Below are 21,641 nucleotides of genomic sequence, written 5' to 3'. Positions count from 1 at the left end.
GGCGGCACCCGCACGTTGATGCCCGCTCTCAACATCGACAAAGAGAGCAGAACGAGGGCAGACAAGTCTAAAGTAACGAACCTTCCCTTTTGACGTCGCGTTTGTTTCAGCAGAACGCGGGGACAAAGCAGAGAAAGTCTCGCGTTAACAGGTGCTATAAGAGAGAGAGAGAGAGAGAGAGAGAGAGAGAGAGAGAGAGAGAGAGAGAAAGAGGGAGGAAGAGGGAGAGAAAGAGCGTGTAATCGACGATGAAGAGATACCTGTGTGCAAACAGTAAAAAGAGAAAAGGAAGAAAAAAAGATAACATGGAAAGATACAAACGGTGCTTTGAGATACGTCTAAAATTCGATAGTTCGCCGAGTCATCGGATGCTGCTGGCGATTCAGCTCGGCGATAACGCCGATAGCTACCTCGCGCGCGCGCGCGTATCCGTCCGTTTCCCCAACCACCTATCCGTCCATCTGCGAAATAGCTATCGCTTAGGAGTTAAAAGACGTTCGGAAGCGAAGAAAAGGTAATAAAAAAGAGAGAAATAAGAGAGAGAGAGAGAGAGAGAGAGAGAGAGGAGAAAAAAAGAAGAAGGAGGGAGCGCAGCAGCGAGAACGAGCGAGCGACTGCTCGTCTAACAGGATATGGGTATTGGAGCGGCGCGGAAACATCTTGTTGGCGTTCCCGAGTGCCGTTCCGCGAGATTGCAGGAGTGAATACGAAATTGCGAAGGTCGAATGCACTCGGCGTCGCTGCAACGTATAATCTTATCACCGACGCGGCAAATTGGTGCGATATATTCGCGTAGCTTTGCGGCAAAGTCCCCGGCGCCAGGGCGAAATCGATTATTCCGATTTGGCCTTTAACCGCGCGCGGAAAGTCTCGCGCCGGCCTCGTCAAACGCGCTAACGCACGTACGCACGCACGCACGCGCGCACGCACGGGTCGGTATATATTTATAAAAAGTATTGTTTCTCGATTAAGCTCATTCGCAGCGAACTCTCTCGGCTGTACGTGTGGCCGCGGATGTATGCGCCGTTTCCCGTAATCTAATTCATTAAAATCCGCTGTATTCCGCTTCTCTCTTTCTCTCTCTCTCTCGCTCGCCCGTTTTGTCTCGCTTTGTCTATGCGGTGTTAATGATTTAATTTATTAACATCCGCGGCAGCATGACGCTCAAACGACACGTGGACGGCCGGAATTGAGTGATTACGCGGGACAATTTTCAATATAATATTTCAGAGAAGCGAAACGGAGCCACTTCTCATTTAAATGATACTCTCCTCGGTCGCAGAGAGAGAGAGAGAGAGAGAGAGAGAGAGAGAGAGAGAGAGAGAATTCCTCGCGAGGCGAGGAATCGAGGAAAGTGTTTGCTACGTTAAAATAATATTGTGCGCTGCTTTCGCGAACGCGCATATGGTCGCTCATTACTGCTGCTCGGTCGATGCGATAGCTCAATTAGCGGCGATTTCTTACCGAGCTGTCTGATTTGTATTCGCTGAAAGCTAGCCTCTCATGGAGAAGCGCGCGTCTATATATTCTCGAAAGAACAATTCAAGAGGGGAGTCGATGGGGCAGGGGGTGGTGGTTGGACGAGCGCGCGAGCAGGGGAAAAAAGGAAACGGCTGGTCGCTGCACTGCGGTAGATCGATATTCGGCAAGCACTTCCGACGTATTGCACACCTCGCGCATACAGCAGAAAATACACGCTCGATCGTACACATGTTAGGTCGGGCAAAAAAGGAAAGAAAACAAAAAAAAAAAAAAGGTAAAACTGTTGCATCCGTCGAGCAAATATTTCCGGGTATACGCGGAGTCACTGTACACGCGCGTGCGCGACCGATATTTGTAATTCAAGATAGCAAAGAGAGCCGCCATGCTTTTAGCAAGTATTTATTTGCGCGGGTTCCCTGAAAAATATTTTTTTTCGCGCGAGGAACCTATACTATATCTCTCCGTGTATAGCTCGCGCGTTCCTCCACTTCCGGACGATGACTTTGTGTGGAAGTGTCATTAACAGCTGACGCTGCAATTAAAACTCGCGCGTCATCGTCGTCGACTGACTAGACGCGCGAACAATGCAAAGACACGTGGCTTCAGGCTCCTGTACTTTCGCTACGTTTCAGCTAGCGACGAACGCGATCGCCACTCGACGTTTGTTTACCGCATGCGTACCGTACCGGGTCGGAAAATATTTTTCCCCAAGAAAAACACGCACGCGCGCGTCTCGCGCGGCTCCGCACGAGTAGTACTTCAAATTACACTTCGATGGAAGAGTAAAGGAAAACGAGAGCAATCGCGAAATCGAGATTTTTCCATTTCCGCCGATTGACTTTCAGGATGGCGCAGCCATATCGCGTTTGATATCCTTCAAGATAATACTCGGACGTTTCGGACGGCAGTACGCGCGCATGAAAACAATTCCGATCGGCGAGAGCACCCCCGCGCGTCTCGCCGATTATTGCGAACGGCGACCGCTCGTGGGCTTTATCGCGCCGCTTTAGCTTAAAGAAAGATTTGATAAGACACTGTGTGTGTGCGTGTATATATATGTGTGGGACGAAAGAAGGGAGGAGGGGAGGAGAAGGAGCGCAAAGTCGTGCGGCCGGGATGATTGGAAAGCGCTCCCCGACGTCGGGACGGTCGCGCCCGAAGAAAGAGCCGCCGATAACAGAGGCAGAGAAAGGAGACGTTTCTGGTATATCGCAAAGTAAATCCTCCTAGGTAAATGTCAGTTTGCGAGTTTTTGGCCGATTGGAAAACTTGGGAAGGGCAGCGCGCGGCGCAAGGAGGCCGCTGAGAGGACGAACTTCTCCAAACTGTCATTAGTTACCGAAGAGCGTATTCTCCCCCCACCCCTCTGGCCCCCGACACCCTCCTCCTCCTCCTTCGCCCAGCCCCCTGCCTTTCTTTAAAAAACATGTTGACAAGAGGTAGATTGCTCGCGCGGAAAAAGCGAGGAAGAGAGACGGTCTCCGTGCTTCTTCTCCCGGTCTCTCTCTCTCTCTCTCTCTCTCTCTCTCATAACGCGCGGGTCGCGGTCGTTACTGCACACGGTTAGTTTGTCGCTTTGTGCGAACTTCCGGACGGATATCACGAGCGAGCGTTCGCGTTACCTGTGCGCTGCTGCTGCACCCTCTCGATCGGCGCCAAGAGCATCGCCGCGCGCGGGATTCGATCGAACGTGGGGCCGACGCCTGGCATTCGGAACAGAGACCCCCGGGAATAATAGCGCGCGAACTGGGAGTTGAGAATGAATAGACAAGCCATATGAAGGGACGCTCTCTCGTTGGGGTCGATTGCGAGAAGTATGAAAGATATGCCCGATCGGCACGTTAGAACGCGTTGAACTTGTTCCTCGTTCGTTCGTTCGTTCGCCAGGATATTTCTCCCTTTGATCGAGCTCAGTCTCTCTGCTGATTCGCGGGACTTTCTTCCTCTCGCGGAGCGAAGAATGCGATACAAACTTCCTTTGACGAAGGAAGGAGACACCGACTTCGATTTGCCTATCTGGCGGAGAATTCGCGGAATTTGCATAATAAGAGCTCGTTCGGCGGAATGAACGAGGCCTGACGACTGAGACTCGACAACGTAAACGATTGGCGCTTTGAACCATTAGTGACACATCGGCAGCGGGGGAAAAAGTAAACCGTTGAACGTTGGAGGAGTTTAGCCCGGTAATGCACTTGGTTTGGCCGTCGTAAAAAAATTGTAAAGCTCCTCTTGACGCGATTTAAATGCCACGCCGGCGCGGCGCAACCACCGTCGTCCGCTCCGGTCCGCGGCTCAAAGTGTTGAGCTACGTGCTCGGGAAAAAGTGCCGCCTTATTCCCGCGGCGATTCATTCCCGCGCGTGCAAATTACGAGGTTTTACAGCGTTCTGATCGCGGCCCCGTCGGGGCAGGATAAGGGAGCCACAGGGATGTATATCGCTACGCGCTTTGAAGTCTGAGAAGGTCGGCTGATCGATGGCTCCTAGGTAGACTGCTGCGCCCCATGAAGCGTAACGGGCCGTCGGGATCGAATCGGCTCGACGACGATAATTGTTTCCAAACGTACGTAATCTCTTCGCCCTCACTCTCCGCGCGAAATCCTGCCGATCCGATCGTCGCCGTGTTGATTCGATTTCCCGTCGCGCCAAATAGCTCCTTCCTTCCTTCCTTCCTTCCTTCCTTCCTTCCTTCCTTCCTCCCTTCCTTCCTTCCGGTGAGAAGCCCTCTCTTTCTTTCCCTTTCCTCCTTGTCCTCCTCTTTTCCAGCTACGCATCCACCCAATAAGCCCGTCACCCGCGTTGCACCTGGACGACCATGCGCGCTCTCCTCGCTCTTCTTTTCTCTCCCAACGGCATCGGTCAAATTCGATTTTCCTTTTACATCCAGTCAAGCCATTCGGAATAGCGATCAGTTCTACCGTCGGGGAAGGACCTCAGACAGAGCTCGGGCTGGCTGGCTGGCTGGCTGGCTGGCTGGTTGGTTGACTGACTCCCTCCTCCGCTTTCGGTCTCTTTCTCGTATACTTCGCGCACCCTCGTTCTCCCTATTGCCGTCTTTCCCTATCCATCAGCTCTTTACTACTCTCTCTCTCTCTCTCTCGCGCGCGCGCGCTTTCTCCACAGCGGCGGGCTATTCGAGAGCGAAGTGGTAAACTAGATAGGGCTACGGATAGGAACGGAATAGAGGCAGAACCGGGTCACAGCTAGCCAATCCTCTCTGTAAGGCATCGCCAATCTAGCCGCCAGTCACACGTATGCACGCATATACACGCGCGCGCATTGCACGCGAGGGCTTCGCTACGCAGTCCTCGGCTCAGCCTCGGAATCCGCTGACGATTTTCCGCCGCTCCCGCGCGCCCTCCCCTCCTATTTTCCTCTCGTACGCGAGATTCCTGATTAATTCGCGAATTTCTCACGCTTCATATATCATCTTCGCAATTTCCGCGTAATCCCGTGTTCCATTCCCCGCGTTTGTTCATTATTCTTGCTTACGCTGTGCATCACACTTCGCACTCGTGAGAATGGTTACCTGTCGTGATCCCGCCGACCGTAGGAAGCACCCGAGTTGGCTTCCAGAATAATTCTTCATCTGTACAATTATTTACTAGTTTTACATGAATTCCCCATCTCTCTCTCTCTCTCTCTCTCTTTCTCTCTCTCTCTCTCTCTCTCCCTCTCTCTCTCTCTCTCCCTCTCTCTCTCTCTCTCTTTCCGTCTTTCTCCTCCTCATCTTCCTCCCATCTCTCCCTGTCTCTCCCGCCCCCCTAGTTTCCCCTCCTCTCTTCCTTCTCTTTCTCTCGCCCCCATTGAGTTGTTAAGAGAAAATCTTTTGTATCATAAAATCGACTACTTTACTTTTAATCTCGAGCTCGCTTCTACGGCAACGCGTCTACTTGTTACATTTATTATTAAACTTAGCTGCCGCTTCCCCGCATTTCCGCTCCGACTCCTCTTCTCCCCGCCGCGCCGGCGGAATGGAGGTCTATTTATCTTGCGAGGAATGTCCTCGGAGCGGAAAGTAACAGTGCGTCAAAAGAAATCGCATTAAAACACAACTGGGTCATCGATACATAATCACGAAACGTAAACCGTCTCCCTTGTTACTCTCTCTCTCTCTCTCTCTCTCTCTCTCTCTCTCTTCCTCCTCACTTCCTTCCGAGACAGTTGTTCCACCCCCCCCCTCCTCGGCTCTTGTACGCGTCTTTCGCCTTCTCGCTCATTCCACGGCGCATCTTCCTCGGGAGAATTCCGTGTGAGTGAGCCTTGTAAGAAACTCGTGGACCGACAAGGCGCCGCGCCGCGTGTATATACACATGTATATACACGAGCGGCGTCCCGAGTGTCTCGCAAAGTGGAAATTTTCAGTGACGTCGATCCACGGCTACATAATGCCGTGCGCCCCGCGCATCAAATCCCCGTCTGGAGGGGTTCGCGCGCTCCGACTACTCCGAACGTGCAACTTGCACGGCTTCGCGCGCCCGCTTCGTGTATCCCGGACTGTTCCGAGCCGACGGGATCGGTCGTTCAAATCGCTCAGCTACGCCGGCACAGCGTGAAACGGCACGTTCTTGATGTTCCTCGTGTGACGAAATATTTAGGAATAAAAGCCGTAATTGAGAGGGAGGCAGGACAACGGTACTTGGGCTCTCGCGCGTCGCGGCGCTCGTTGTTATTTCGTAGCGATTCCAGAGGTACGCAAGAAAATATTCTCGCGTGAAATCGGGGTTGATAAATTATCGATGGGATGGGATGGGATGGGACTGCTTTGTAAATTGCAACAGAGACACGCGTATATGTTTGAATGCGTTGCGACGTCGGGGAGTCGTCAGTCCGCTGTAATACAGCGCTCACAGCGTATCGGACGCTGGAATTTCGCGAGATAGTCGTTCGTTATTTTCGTCGCAACGTCAATCTGAATTCGTGCCGCTCTGTGGCTGACCGCCGAACGCATCCCGACGCTTTCGCGCTCCCGTCTGCGAAACAATGTTGAGTGTCGCGCGAATGGTAACGCGAGAAACACTCTTTTGCGCGCCGTTCATTGTGACTTTACGGCAGCATTGTCCGCGTTTTCGAGGATGGTTCTCGGTAACAACGAGATCGCGACGCGGAAAGCCGCGAGCTCGATTCGTGATTAATTGAGCTACTAGACGCAGAAACAGCACAGTTCATCGAGTCCACTGGGATGATGACACGCGTAATCATCGCAAGGTGTGTTCGCAAGGTGAATTTCGCGGCAACCGTTTGTACGCAAATTGTTATCTTCGAGCGTTAGAGTTTCTTCTCTCGAAATATCAACGACGAGGGTAACTTCTGAGACAGGAAGAGAGCGAGGAAGAAAGTGACGTAAAATCTGACCGACACGTCAATTCTGGCGGTATCTTTCTCAACGTGACTTTTACACAAATACCGAAGTCCACCGTCACTTGTTCCACGGTCGTAACATTGTCCCGCTGTGTCATCCCATCGCTATCAAATCGAAAGTCGTGCCGCGCTGCGCGCGGACAATCGCGTGACGAAAGGACAGTCCGCGAATTGACACGGCAATAAAAGTAACTGAGTGCGGCAATCGCGCGAAACGGCGGTATACTGCTCGCAAAGTTCCGTCGAAATGGCAGTCGCATCGCCATAAATCTACCATGCAGATCCACCGCCGCGATACCCAACGTAAGTGGAGTAGCCGGCCGCTCCGTGTAGCAACTCCATACCGTTACAAGTCGCCGCGATGGCCGCGTCGAAAACGTACGAGCGCCGTGAAATTGAAAAAATTGATTAATTCCGTCCGCGCAGAAGAGTGGGCTGAGTGAGGAGAGCTGAGGGGGAGCGGGAGTTTGAATTACTACCGCGGATCGGACGGTGCTGTATATTTTGACCGCGTGTCCACACGCGCACACAGTCGCACCTGTACGCGACGTGTTTCGATGGTGAAGTCCGCGTCATAAACTTCACAAGCGTACTTCTGAGCAAATTCGCGGCAAACTTCCCCTTGGCAAAAATTTCGAGCGAACGATAATTACGGAGTTATCGGACGGTAAAAAATGAAGTTTCAGTACGGATTAAACTCGTTAAGCGCACGTGATCGAAACAAATATATTTTAATTAACTGCAGCAATTTATATATATATATATATATATACATATAAATTCCGCGGGTCCGATTTTCGTCAATTAAAGAAAAAAAAAAGAAATAAAAGGAGCTAAGAATATAATTTTGCGTTTAATTTTCATTAATTTTGCAGACCTTAAGAAAAGTGTGAGTTTTCCTATATACATTTTATATATAATTCAAAAAAATTTCAGATTATATGTATACATGTGTGTATGTATTTATATGTACTACATATTATATTATAAATTTTGATTACACATATTTTATACGTGCAGGTGCTGCATTTCTTCAGAAGCTACTTCCAAATTCCATCAGGCTCAAGAACAAAATATCTCTTCGTATCAGCGGAACCGATGGCGATTTTTACAGCGTGAGGAAATTTGTAACTTTAAAATTTGCAATTACAGAGAGCATGAGTAGCTCAATTTTATAATATTATTCAAGTCAATTTATTCTTCGCATATTATAATCTCCTGATACAAATCTGTGAAAATTAAAATTTTCCATTTTCTCGATTTGAAGCTTTTATTGAGCTTCCTCGTACAAATAACTCAGAGGTCTCATAAATAATAAAATGGACTTGAATTAAAAACGCGACAAGTTATTATAACTCTAATTAATTTTTGCGTTTCCAACTGACATCCCTTTTTCCTATTTAAGTTTCCTATTTAAGTTAGCCTATTTAATGTCTATAAGAGCTCTGGACTATACGTACCTAATGAATCTCTACTAGAACATTCATGATAGATTTTACATGGATATCTATCATGAGTGTAAAATGAACATCCATTAAATGTCCGTTTCACCTCTAATGTAGAAGTAGATATCACTTTGAAGTTAGCAGGTCCAAATCAGCAAAATCAAACCGTACCTATTGGATTACTTAGTACCCATTTCGTTCTATTTCATTCTATTATTAATTTGCACAAGTAATTAAAATTTCCCACTCTGGACCTGGTTCCAGAAAAAAAAAACCGCGTGCTTGCCAACTTCATATGAAGCTAGCCGAACTACGACAAAAATAAAATACAAAGGAAAGTGAAAATACAAAGAATAAAATTTATATTAATTTGTACCATCAAATAAAATTTATATTTGCTTAACTTAATATTTGCATTCAATCTCGTGGAAACAAGTGTCTACTGAAGTTAATTATATTAAATCAGATCGCAACTTTCGCAGTAGATGCGAGGTAATTTGTACCACTAAAACCTATAATTACAAATTTCAATACCACTAAATTGTCTCGCATCTACTGTAAAAGTCGCGATCGAATCTGCTGATAGGAAGAGGTACTTCGCTCTTGGGTTTAATAACTTAAAGTTGAGTTCACAATGGGGACTTGCTTCTACGGAACTGAATTTTATTTGACGGTACAAATCAGTACAAATTTTTGTACTGATAAAATTTTTTATATTTTCGTCTTTGCTGCTGCTTCTTTTGCCGTCATCTTACTTACTCTATATGAAGTTAGCAGCATTACCATTTTCTCTTTTTTCTGAAACGGCACGGCTATAAATTTTTGATTAATGGTACAGATCAGCGCAAACTAAGTACTAAATAATCCAATGAGTGCGCTTTGATTTTGCCGATTTGATCCTGCTGGCTTCAGAGAGGTGTATCGCGATGTGCGCTATACATACAACGCCGTGTAGCGTCGCGCGTTCGCGCCAGTATGCCGTGGCGAACGATGCCGAGGTCACGAACGGGTGGAGTTTAACACGTCGGTCCATTGTAGCTTTCCGGTACCGACTCGCCCATTGTTCCCAGCATGGGCGTTCGCCGATATCTCTAATTAATTCACTCTCAAGCGACTGCGCTTCCGAGTCCGCATGCTATCCGCCGAAAAACAAAGCCGCGGTCGCGTAACGACCAAGTCAATGCTACGCGCGCTACTGCCGTGGACAAATTCGATTCTTTTTACATAAAACCACAAGAAAAATTGAGTTCTGCCGGGCTGATACGGTAAAATGCACGCAAATATTGACGGAGTCGAGTTCTCTTATCACGTTCGCATGAGAAAATGAATTTTCGGCGTAGAAAGAGAGAGAGAGAGAGAGAGACAAATTTTTTCCCGCGAGTTGTCCCCACCTTCATTTTCTTCTCGTGCTCTCCCTCCTCTTCCTCGTCAGCTCGGTAATTCTTCCGCTGCGATTTTCCAAGCGCACGGTCGGCTCGGCACGAGCGGTGTACGAATTAGGAAAATTGATCGAGAGCCTGGCGCGCGCGCGTGTCTGGGAGAGCTGCTGTTGCGAGTTGCGCCAGCCAGCCTTTATATATCCACGTCGGCGGAAAGACGCGGAATTGGGTTACGAGAGTAACGACGAGTTAACCCTTTATGAGGCCATTCCAACTTCGCAGTTGCACAATGGCATTGTTCTTATTTCCTACGTAGTGTCATGCGGTGCCTTCCGCGACTCGTAGGGAAACGCCGCGTCGCCGCGGTTCTGTTTTAAGGACGCGCCTGGTATTAAGGACGCGCTTATAATGTGTGTGACTCGCGGTTATAGTTCTAAATTAGCAAAGCAATAAGCAGAAGCAGTAAATCAACCAACTCCGCGGGAAGATAGAAACCGTCGCGACTACACTCGCGCTCTCTTCCAAGAAGTTTACGCGCGAGGGAGACTTTGATAGTTCACAGGGAAGAGAACACAGGGAAAATACTTGGTCGAACGAAACAATTCTCTGGTAAAACATGAACGGTGCAGAAATTTCGGCTGAAAGTTATCAGAACTCGATCGAGATTATCAAGATTATCAACTTCGACGGAATTCTGATGTTTTCAATTGCTACTCCTGAATCTTTCATTTTTCAGCCGAAAATTGATTTGTTCGATCAAACATTTCTCCTCGTGGAGACGAAGCTGTGTGGCCGAGGGAGAAATTTTTTTATTTTCCTTTTTTGAATATTACGATTTTCTCTCTCTCTCTCTCTCTCTCTCTCTCTCACGGATATTCATGACGTCTCTTAATTTCTCCCGCGAGGCGATTAACATCTCAGTTATCTCGACACGATAACGCCACATTAAATCGCGCGGCGCAGAAACTTATTCTCCCCCCCCCCCCGACTAAGCGTCGCGATCACGGTTTAAAGCAGTTGATACAGCGAACGAACGACATGGAAAGTTCGCCATTTGCGTATTCGGTGCCGCAATTGGAAATCCGGAAAAATTGCCGAGCTACGTACACGCTGGTGGATATCTCCGGCTTCTAAATTCGAGACGAGGAAATTCGAGATAAGCGCCGCGATAAAGCATCAGCGAGGAGAGAACGAGGAGAGGGCAGGGAGAGGGAGAAAGAGAGAGAGAGACCGAAACTCGAGAAGTAATAACTCCCCGAGGCGATCTCAATATTTGATTTCTATCGATGACGCAAACGGAACGGGATCCCTGATAACATCGACGCGACGCTACATTTCACCGACGTATTTCTGGAACAAACATGTCTCGCGTCGCGTATATCTCGTCGAAAAAGCAAGCACCACCCTTCGTGCGCCGATGTTACGTCGGCGGCGAAGATCCCGGGAAAATATATCGGCGTGGAAAAACACGGCTATTCTAATTGAAACCTTCGAACGGGGCGGTGGCAACCCGATGCGGCGTTTTTTGCACAACCTTCACGCTATATCGGCGCGATCCGACCTACGAACCGAGCCGTGCCGTCGAAAATACCGTCCGCTGATGGTTCAATTTGGGCACATCAGGTCTTTCCGCAGCCAAACGCGTCCGCGCGTTCTGTATCGATTTTAGCAAGACGTTTGGGAGAGAGAGAGAGAGAGAGAGAGAGAGAGAGAGAGAGGGAAAGACCAAGGGCGGCTACGATTGCCTGAATAATCGACTCATATCGTCTTACGTTTTAACCGGAACTCCTCTTCCCCTCGACCCTGCCCTACCCTGCCCTGCCCTGCCCTGCCCTGGAATCTCGAGAGGCGCGTGTATCCTCTTGCATCCCCTTGCAACCCGCTGCGTTCGCGATCGCACTCGCTCTTGGCGAGATAGACACGCCGTGCAAAAATATTATATCGAGTATCGATATCGCGATCACGCGATCAGATAAGGGCCCCGAGAGGGCCCCGCTGACTCGGTCGTTTCCCGTCGCGATGAAATCGCGACCCGCTTTTATTTTCGCGACAAAGTATTTCGATGACTCAACCGCCAGACGGACGGACATTCTCATCGGGGGGAGGGGGGGCTTCTTCTTCTTCGTCGTCGTCGTCGTCCTTATTCTCATCTTTCCTCTCTCTCTCCGTCTTTCTCTTAGTAAAGAGGAACGACACTCGAGATGATCGCGACCGCCAGGAATTCTCCTCCGGGCTTTCTCGAGGCGCAGGAGTAGATCGTCTCGGCATGAACCGGCGATTCGGACAATGTCGTGTCACGAACGCCGGCTGACCGGTGCGAGAGATCCTGCTTCCTTCGAAATTCGAGAATATCCCGACTTGCCCGACCGGCAGAAACGCTTTTTTACACAACTCGCGGCCCCGTCGCTTGTATATTTTATTTCGCACGGTGACATACATTTTTATTTGCGAGTAACACGTATCGTGAATTATTAGATTTTCAGACGATAAAAGTAGAACGACGTACGATGCTTCTGATAGATAAAACTGCCGCGACTACTGACCGAAATAATACACAGTACGCATGTTGTGCTACTTTATTTGCAACCACGGACGTGAAAATGTCCGCGTCACTCTAAGCGATATCACGCTTGTTTTTTATAAATACCTTCGTCAAATAACAGAGCGTGCTCTTTGCAGCCGAGATAGCAGATTCCTGTCGTCGCGTCATTTTTCGCCACTCCTTTGCAAATAAAAACAGCCGATCGTCGACAACTCGGTTGGATATTAATGACGCGTTTGACAACTGTGCTCCGTTACACGGAAATAAACGGCACACATGTGTGCACTATGTAAACGCGCGACAGAAAGAGCAAGAGAGACAGAGAGAGAGAGAGAGAGAGAGAGAGAGAGAGAGAGAGAAAGAAAGAGAAAGGGAGAACGAAAAAAATTACCCCGCGAATTGGTATATCGAACCAGCGAGTGTTTTTCGCTGTTAATTGGAAATCGATTATCCCAAAATACTGCTTAATACGACGTTACATAACGTGATTCGGGGGCGGGGGGATTTCGATTTACCGCAGGCGAATATTTACGAACACGTACGCCGTTTATCCACGTGGCACCGAGCAGCAGCGGCGGCGGCGGCGGCTTCGATAGCGTCGTGGTTGCAGCGGCGAATTATGCACGCGCGGCCAGACGATGAGATCGCATCGCATCGCATCGCAACGAGCCCGGCCGAAATTGATGCGCGATAATAATACGATCGGGTGGGGGAATCGAGCCCCGACGATTGTGTGTTAAGCGCTGATGTTCGATAACACGCCGCGAGATTTCGTAAAAGCGATAACGAAGTGACGGTAATAGAAGCTAATAAGCGATCGTTGGAGGGTTTGCAGCTGACGACGCGGGGCAAGAGAGGGGGAGGGCGGAAAACGCCGATCGCCGTTAAAAAAAACTGTTATTTGTTCACGCTCGCCGCGTCGCGAGGCGCGAAGATCGCTACGTTTTTCCGCGCGCAAATTCACCACGCGCCCTCCTTGCGTGCGATTAACGCAAATGTCATGAATAAATAAAAAAAGTGTCCGGGATAAAAAATATGGCAGCCGTTCAGCCGATTTACTGTCGCACGCGCACGCGCGCGCGCGCGCGCTCGTCCTTCTCCGCGAAAATAAGCGGCACGCGCGCGTCTCCGGAACGATATTTCTATTGTATTCCGCCGCGGCGGTAGACTCGTCGCGGGAAAAAGAATAAAATTTCTCCTCCGCCGACCCGCCGCTGATCCACTCGAGAATTAAAACGCCACCGAAGACTCCCAACATGTTAAAGCCCCGATTATGAAAAGCCACACACACACACACACACATATACACGCGCGCGTCTCCGCGTTGAAGCACATCGCGAGAGCACCGCGTTATCGCCGCTTTTCATCCTCGCGCGCTCTTGGCGAATTTCCACACGGACGCGAGGAAGAGAACGCGAAATCGCTCGCGCATTTCGCAATCGTCAGCTGGAGTCGCGACATTTCTCCTCTCGAGCTTTCGGACGCGAAGTTCCGCGTGCTCGAAGTGCTCGCGGATTAGCGTGAAGCACACCTCCTGCCAATCGATGGCACTGATCGCTGTGTAATGGCGACGACGGAAGCGGCTGCAGGATTCAGGACTGAGTTCTCCGCGACGTCCGCTCGTCGGCCGCCGTGAGCTTCACGTCGCGCGCGGCGCGGCTTCGGCCGGGCCGACAACCCCCCCCCCCCGTCGCGCGTAATCTCCTTTCTTTTCGGGTTAAGCTCGTGCCGAGCACCGTCGAGCGGGGCGCCCGAGCGGGGCGGCGGCCGGCTCTATCGCGCGATCTATTTCCGAGTTAATTACCGGCGAAATAAAGAAGTAGGTCGACCTGTCCTGCAATGAGCGCGGAATACCGGCGCGCGCCGGAGGAGAGCACCGCGATAACGAGCCCGCCGAATTTCATTCGAGCGTTAGCGAGAACGCTCGCGCGGCATTTTTCACGAGCGTGTGCGAGCGAGCGTAATGATTACACGCTCGCACGCCGGTAATTAACTGCGCGACCGTGCATTTAAAATCTTTACACGCGCGCTTGAAAACTGCCAAGGTTGGGCGGAGGGCGAGGAGGACGCGTGTGTATAACGTTTTCGAACCGATTCCAAATATGAGCGGCTGCCCGCGAGAGAAAACACCGGTCGGGCGCGCGCGCGCGCGCGCGCGTGAAGATCCGCGCGCGCAGTTTAATGAGGAGATTTATAGCCCGGTTGTTCCGGTTTCATCGCCTACGCGAGCATAATTAGCACGACCGCGCGCATTCGGCGGGTGTGTGTATGTGTGTGTGTGTGTGTGTGTGTGTGTGAACTCGCTTCTCCGTATATAATAAAATACCCGCCTTCCTTCTCTGTTCTTGCGGCCGCGCTTATTTTTCCTGGGCAAACACGGACGGCACCCGTTGCACTTCGCCGATGAAAGAAGTCCACCTGTGTTTCGGCGAGAGGATTAAATCGCGCGATTTATTCGCGCGTGGTAAATCTCCTTAATCTATCCCTCATCGAAATAAATCCCGTATTAATCTTTCTCTCTCACTCTCTCGGAGAACACTTTCGGAGAGAAAGCGAGAGAGCGCAAAGGTTCGGGCTGGGCAGGGAGGGAGGGAGGGAGTGTGTTTATCTCACGGACAAAAATAGCGCGAGATAAGCACGCCGAGTAAATCCTCGAGCCAGCAGTGCGCCGCAGAAGCGGCAGCAGCGCTTCGCGGGAAATTGTCCTGCGCCTTTCGAGCGGCATAAATCGCATCACCTACCGTGATCTTCAGGTCCCGCGAGTCGCATGTGTCGTATCGTCTGCTGAAACGAAGGACCGTGTGCGTCTTGTTCTCGTAACCCAGTAACAGCCGGTAGTCCTGGCTCGCATCCATCTGCGGGTCTCTGCTGGCGTCCTTCACGTGCCGGTCCTGGAAAAGGAGCGACGACTTAACGTTAAAATCCGCGCCAACAGAGCCATAAAGTGTAATGCATCGTCGCGATGCTCGAGGCGAACGTGCGCGCACACACAACACACATACACACACACACACACACATACACACACACACACACACATACAACCGCTTGCAGTCGCTCGCGCGACGCCTTTTTCCCCGAAGAGTTAGATCGACCGCGTCGCGGAGAATGCGCGCGTTGAAAAAGCGGGTTGGAGAGGATTTTTCGCGAGAGGGCGAGAGAGAAACATCCGCGCGATTGTTTATCGCTCCGCATAAATCCGCGGGCGTTTCACACAACGCGGGGTGAAATAAGAAGACACCGGCTGGGCGGACGGGATCGCGCTACCCGAATATCTCGCGAATTTTCACGCGGAGGAATAATATCGACAATATCGGACATTCCGTTATCGGAGCTTCGCAATGAATGGATTAATACCGCACTCGAAGTCGCGCTCTCCCGCACGGCGAAACATCCGTTGGAAATTCCAACAGCCGGCGGTAACGCGCCTCGCGCGAAATGTTATTCATTGCTTAACGAGTCGTGACGTGAATGTAGTCCATCAACGCTCGCGCACCGCGGCGGCGGCGGCGGCGGCGGCCGCGTCTTTTAATTCACCGCGTGTGCGGCTAAGGAAGACCTGCCTGCCTGCCTGCCTGCCTGCCTGCCTGCTTGCTTGCCTACTTGGCTTTCCTCCGACAAGCGAGGCGCTCATCGGCATCCCAAGACGAGAGGCGGAAACACGTCATCGCCGTCGTGATTATCCCGTCCTACTCGTTTTGAATTTCTCCGCGGTGCACACCGCGCCGCCGTGCCTCGTTACCGTTAGCAATTAACGACTGATTGGTCGTCGACTCCGCTACAAATGAATAGACCGCGCACCGTAATTTGCTCGATAGCATCCGCGCTCTCTCGCGTACGCCGCTTTTACGGCACGTCGTCTCTCATTCTGTTTCGCGCGCGAGCGCGAATAACGCGAAATTGGATACACCTCTCGCTGTCTCTCTCTCTCTTTCTTTCTCTCTCTCTCTCTCTCTCTCTTTCTTTCTCTCTCTCTCTCTCTCTCTCCCGCGATAATAATCGATCCTCACCCGAACGATCGTGGGACCGGCGAACGCTTTCCCATGCGTGACTACTCGCATTTACAGTTAGCCAGCAGCGTCGAGGACCAGCACCTCCTTCTCCTCCCTCCTCCACCAGCGTCAATGATACCTGCGATCTCGCATGAAACGTGAGTTACCGGCCACAAACAGGTCGACGCGCTCGACGACGCGTCCGCGCTTCGCCCTCCGCTCCGCTAATTCGCTCTATTTTCGCACCCGCTAACTCGCCGTTTAAATCGCCACGTTCTTCGAGACTGATTCGCACCGTTCAGCTAGAAGTACACACCACCTCGTCCACGGTGTTATGATGTTCGCGATTTTTTGCGCGCCGAGCCGAGCTCCACGCCGTTCGACGACTTGTTTTCCTTCTCGTATCGTCTTTTCTTGTCTCTAAATCGCGACAGCGGAAGACTACGGAACGTTTATTTTGACGTTCGATCGTCGGGTCGCTCTTCTCGGCCAGCGCGCCGTTTTCCTCTCCTCGCGTCGCGAGGATCCCTCTCGCAAGTTTCCCTCTCCGGCGCCAGGCAGGCAAAGCGTGCGTGTGCGTGTAGTAGCGGCGGCATCGCCGATGGAGCACGTCGGGGGGAATTTTATTGCACGCACATTATCGCGCAAAACTTAACACGGCGGCGCGGGCGGAGCGCGTCAGCCGGAAGGCAGCACTATCGACATCGCGCGCCGCACCGTGCAAATATTCAGCAGGCTATCATACGCCTGAGATTTTACGAGACTGCGTATACTACGTCCGCGGCATGCTCGCCTGAGAGAGATTCCGGCAGGGCTCTTAAAAAGCGCCGACGAGGCGATACGATGAGGAACTTGAGCGCACGCTGCCGTATATAACATATATCCGGATAATGAAATTGGACGGAGCGCACGGAATCGCGGACGGAATCAAAGCCCTTCGGCCTGCGCGCGATTAAAATGTTACATGCTCTCGGCTGAGAGAGCGGAACCGCGACAACAATCGGCGAGAGCTAATCTCGCGCACGTGAGCTTAATTAAGCCAACGTTCGCTCTCGGCTCTTCGTGTAACCGGTCGGCTTTTCGGTTAATGCCTCTTACTCCGACTGCTCCCGTATCACTCCGGGATCTTCCATTTCAAATATTTGTCTAGACTCTCTCTCTCTCTCTCTCTCTCTCTCTCTCTCTCTCTCTCTCTTTGACCGGACACACTTACAACTAGATTTCGTCGTTTCCCTCCGGCTTCTAACGGGACTCACGCTCGTGACTGATCACGTTCGACTCACGGCCGCGGTCTGTCCGCGTTTTTCGGACTTTAATTGATACATGCTCGATACGTTGCACTTTACCGCAGCTTTGCTCCCGTGACCTTGAAATTAGAAATTACAACGGGTCGTGCGAGACGGCGGATAATCGCGTAACGATGACTGATGAATTTCCGCCGATTATCTAACGCGACCGAGACCGCTCTTTGTTGCAAACGCCTGCGGCCTTTTTATCGCGCGCGTGCACCGCTTTTCTCCTTTTCTTCCTCTTCGCGCGCGCTATGGCCGTATTAGAATGCCACTCTGTCGTTCCCACAAAGAAACGGCAGTCGCCGGCAAAAAGCGGTGGCGCAGCGTCGCGCCCTTTTCCCTCGCCGATCGAGTTTCGCTCGTTCGCGAAGACGACCGTCGAACCGAGACGACCGCGCGCTCCCTGTCGCAAGGGAGACAAAGGGCGAGAGCTGGAGGCAAAAGTTAAGGCGAATTTACACGGTGCGCTCTCTCTCTCTCTCTCTCCTCGGCCACTGCCGGTCGAGCAGCGAAAGTGGAATGAATCGCGCAAACATTGTCCTCGTCCAGGAAAGAACAAAAACGACTCGTCCGCCGAAGACTCGCTTTCGTTTGGCCGGATCATCGCGCGGGGGAGAAAGAGAACCGGGTGCAGAAAGGGGGGGAGAGAGAGAGAGAGAGAGAGAGAGAGAGAGAGAGAGAGAGAGAGAGAGAGAGAAAGAGAGAAAGGGAGAAAGAGAAAGAGAGAAAGAGAGGGTTCGACCCCACTTCCGAGCGGAATTTGCGTAAGTCATCAGCGCGAGGGGTATCCATTCCGACTTCTCGACTGAGACGGTTCCTTTGTTGCTGTTTCGCTGCACGCAACAACAACAACGCGCAAATTGCGAGTTTCGCGCGTCTCTGTGGGAGGAGAGGATGGGCGAGCGAGAAATTGCGGGTTTCGAGACGCGGGAGAGCGGGAGAGCGGGCGAAATATCGAAACTCGCAGCCGAGAGTTTCGTAAAGTCGACGGTAGCCGCGAGAGAATCGCGAGTTCGCAGTCGACAGTCGCACTCGCGAACGCACACGCGCTCGCGTGTGCCGCTAACCGCAAGACGGTGGTTCATCGTCGCGCGGAATCTTCCCCGACATACGAGGAGGAGCCCGCTGCGCTTCGCCTCGTGCCGCGCGTCCGAGGCAGCGAAATGCCGCTTGATCGGATCGGACGCGCGCGCGATACGCCCGAGAACAAGAAGCCACTCATCCAATTCATTTTGGATGATTCATCCGGGGTAATCATCGGGAGCGAACCGTGTAAATTCGCCTTTACTTGGGCAGCTCCGAAGCGTCGTCCGGGCGTTCTTCGGCCGTCCGACCGCCAAAGACAAGTTTTTCTGCCGGGATTCCGTGCCGCCGCGCCTCGATATAATTATCGCGGCGCGGGAAGAAGCGCGCCGACGCCTCCGGGCGATACCCCAGGCCATTGTTCCATTGTCGTGGGCCGTCTCCCGCTCCCCCGCCCGTCCTGCGCTTTCCGGCCGCGGCTTTATTAAAATTTCATTTGGCCGCGAGCCGCCGTACCTGCGCGTGCTGCGTGATCGCCAGCGAGTCACGCGTGTTACGTCGCCGGCACCCTACCGCCACCTCCCCTCCCCCCTCATCTCCTCGTCGTCCCTTATCCTCCGGCCGTTTCTCTTTTTTCCTGACGGACCTTCTCACCTGGGCCACGCCACGTCGCCTTCACGCGGCCGTCGGGATGTGCGAAGGCAGGGAGGACAGAGACGACTGCACGTCGACTCGAGTTAGTCTCGAAAGGACGAGGGTGTGAGGATACCTCGGTAGCGAGGAAGCTAACGGTTAATGAGGAACGAAGGGAAATTAACTGAAAACTCAAGCCGATAGATCATTACCGACAGATTGATAATTATTAATTTATCCCCCGGAAAAACGATGGCTGTTTCGGCGAAGAATAAAACGGAAGTGGGTCTCGTTTCGTGTGGTCGACTTTACGCGAGCGTATCCTTTTGACCGTTCGCGAATTACTTATTCATATTTTCGAGCTCATGGCCGAGCCATGCGTTGCTTGGCGCTCTCCATGTTCTTTTCACGGCGCGACCGCCTGCGGACGGTATGCGGTTACTCAAAGGTGAGAGGGCCGCGTCTCTGACGAAGGATTCGGATTCTTGCGCGAGAGAAAGGGCTTCAGCGCGGCGGCGGCGACAAGGCTTTGAGCCTCGGACGAGCCGGGTATTGCTTCCAGGTTCGACGTTCTGATGAAAAATTGAGAGTGAGAGAGAGAGAGAGAGAGAGAGAGAGACGCACGCGTCTGTACTTAGACGCCTCTCGTGTCTCGCAGCCGCGGCGGGATCGAGCTGTGTACTTGATCGCGATGAAATATAACGGAGAAATGTGCTTTATCTCGGGAGAATTGCTGGATCGATCAGCGCGAACGGCGATGACACTCTGTCTGAGACTCTCTTACGCGACGATGACGGAGTATTTTTATCGAGGGCACAGGAGAGGCCGCTGTCGCATTTTCCTCGGGAAATCCGACGGGTCGATCTTTTTCTTCATAAAAGCGCCGTGGTATCGCTCGATATTAATTACACTCGACAAGCGGCGGCGGCGGCAAGGACGCCTTAAATTTTGCAGTCGCGCCTCTTATATTATCGCGAAATTCCGAAGGTCGCGCGCGCGCGAGCAGCCAGGCTGGAATTTCCCGGCGGAGGGAGAATTCCTTGCGACTAGTCGTCTAGCGGAACCGCAGGACCGCGTTATCATCGACCGCGTCGTGAAAAATTACCACGGGAAGGACACGCCCCCGTGCCCCGACCCCGCGCCTGCGATACGCGCGAATTCACGCGAAACGATGGAGTAATAAATAATTTGCGCGGCCGTCTCTCGCGCGCGTAACTTCTTCAATTTCCGCCCCGCCGTCGGAAGTGGAGAGCATATTTTTTCCACCCCCCGCCGACTTTTCTGCCGGCGGATCGCCTTCCCCGAGACATGAGCGATCGAAAAGTCAGACCCTCCTCCGCCCCTTGCCAACGATAGTTGCTCCGCCGTGTCTTCCGTCCGGGTTACGCCCTCCCTTCCTTCGGTTCTCCGTCGACACCCTCGCTATTCCGTGAGAACGTTCAACCCTTTCCTTCCAGCGGGAATCGCGAGACTAGTCGGCATCATCAATTTCGCGAGGGTGCAACGCGTCGTGAGAGTCAACGACAGGGCCGTCTCGAGGTCTTCGTAGACCCGCGAGGCGAAGTCGGACAAAAATTCGCACGTCGGATTCGAAAGTTTAGTCGGAAGATAATTCTCTCTATAATTCGCCGCGTTATTATCTGAAAAATTATGCGCTTCGTTCTCGGAAAGTTCTCGGAAAGGGGTCATCTGCGCGATATCTCTTTTTTTCTGTTGCTTTAAGTTCGAGATTGGTGTAGCTAGCTGCACATTGTGCACTACGACTTATTCGCGATGCAAATGCTCCTTATTAGTTTTTCTCCGGCGTTCGACGCAGAGGGGCTTGAGAGACTTCGGCTTTCCTTCGCTATGATTATTTACGTATCCTCCGCGCGAGCACGGAACGCAATCGCCGGAGATGTACTCCCGCAGCTGGTCACATTGGCCGAAATTGTCTGTTATTCGCGATTGGACCTCGTTCGTTCGTCACGACGCGAATCCGCGGTCGACGGCCGATAAAAGGAAATCGGATCGGGACACGTACGGCAGTAAACTCGCTCGATGTACGGCTCTCCATTCCGCGTCGGACGCGCACGTGGGACGCGAATTTTCGATCGTGCTAGCGAGGCGATGACAGCGATCGCATTCGCTGCTCCACGCCATCCCCCCCCTCTCACTCTCTCTCTCTCTCACACTTACTCGTCGCGTGATAGTTTCTCCCCGTAGCACTGTATCGTATGGAACACAAGACACACAGCGATATCGCGTTCCACGATCATTTCCCAAAATTGTTAAGGAGAGTCCTCGTGGCGCTGATAAAGTTCCGAAATTGTCGATTTCGCAAAATCGAAGCCGCACACGCGCGACTTCCATCGCGGGGCTTGCTAATGAATTTGAATTAATGCGCGGTACACGTAATATCGGAACTTAATTCGGCGGAATATAAAACGTCGTCCGGTGATAGTTATGCCGCTGTAACAAAATTACAGGAATTTCAATAAGCCGGTTATAACGG

General features: G+C 51.7%; 2 protein-coding genes across 2 annotated transcripts in view; one reads left to right on the top strand and one right to left on the bottom strand.

Annotated features, from left to right (window-relative positions):
- Nucleotides 1-8,056, top strand: part of LOC109504007 (uncharacterized) — a 183,319-nt gene extending 175,263 nt beyond the window's left edge. Inside the window, exon 6 of the mRNA XM_019842254.1 lies at nt 7,862-8,056. Within this exon, the coding sequence (XP_019697813.1) occupies nt 7,862-8,019 (158 nt within the window). The 3' untranslated portion in view covers nt 8,020-8,056. The remainder of the gene's footprint in view (nt 1-7,861) is intronic.
- The window catches only part of olf413 (DBH like monooxygenase olf413), a 224,776-nt gene that overhangs the window by 41,092 nt on the left and 162,043 nt on the right, over nt 1-21,641 (bottom strand). The window contains exon 3 of the mRNA XM_011144247.3: nt 14,949-15,098. Within this exon, the coding sequence (XP_011142549.1) occupies nt 14,949-15,098 (150 nt within the window). The remainder of the gene's footprint in view (nt 1-14,948; nt 15,099-21,641) is intronic.

Source organism: Harpegnathos saltator, unplaced genomic scaffold (genome assembly GCF_003227715.2).
Source record: "Harpegnathos saltator strain DR-91 unplaced genomic scaffold, Hsal_v8.6 scaffold467, whole genome shotgun sequence".
Taxonomy (NCBI): Eukaryota; Metazoa; Arthropoda; class Insecta; order Hymenoptera; family Formicidae; genus Harpegnathos; species Harpegnathos saltator.
This window is presented reverse-complemented; position numbering and strand designations above follow the sequence as displayed.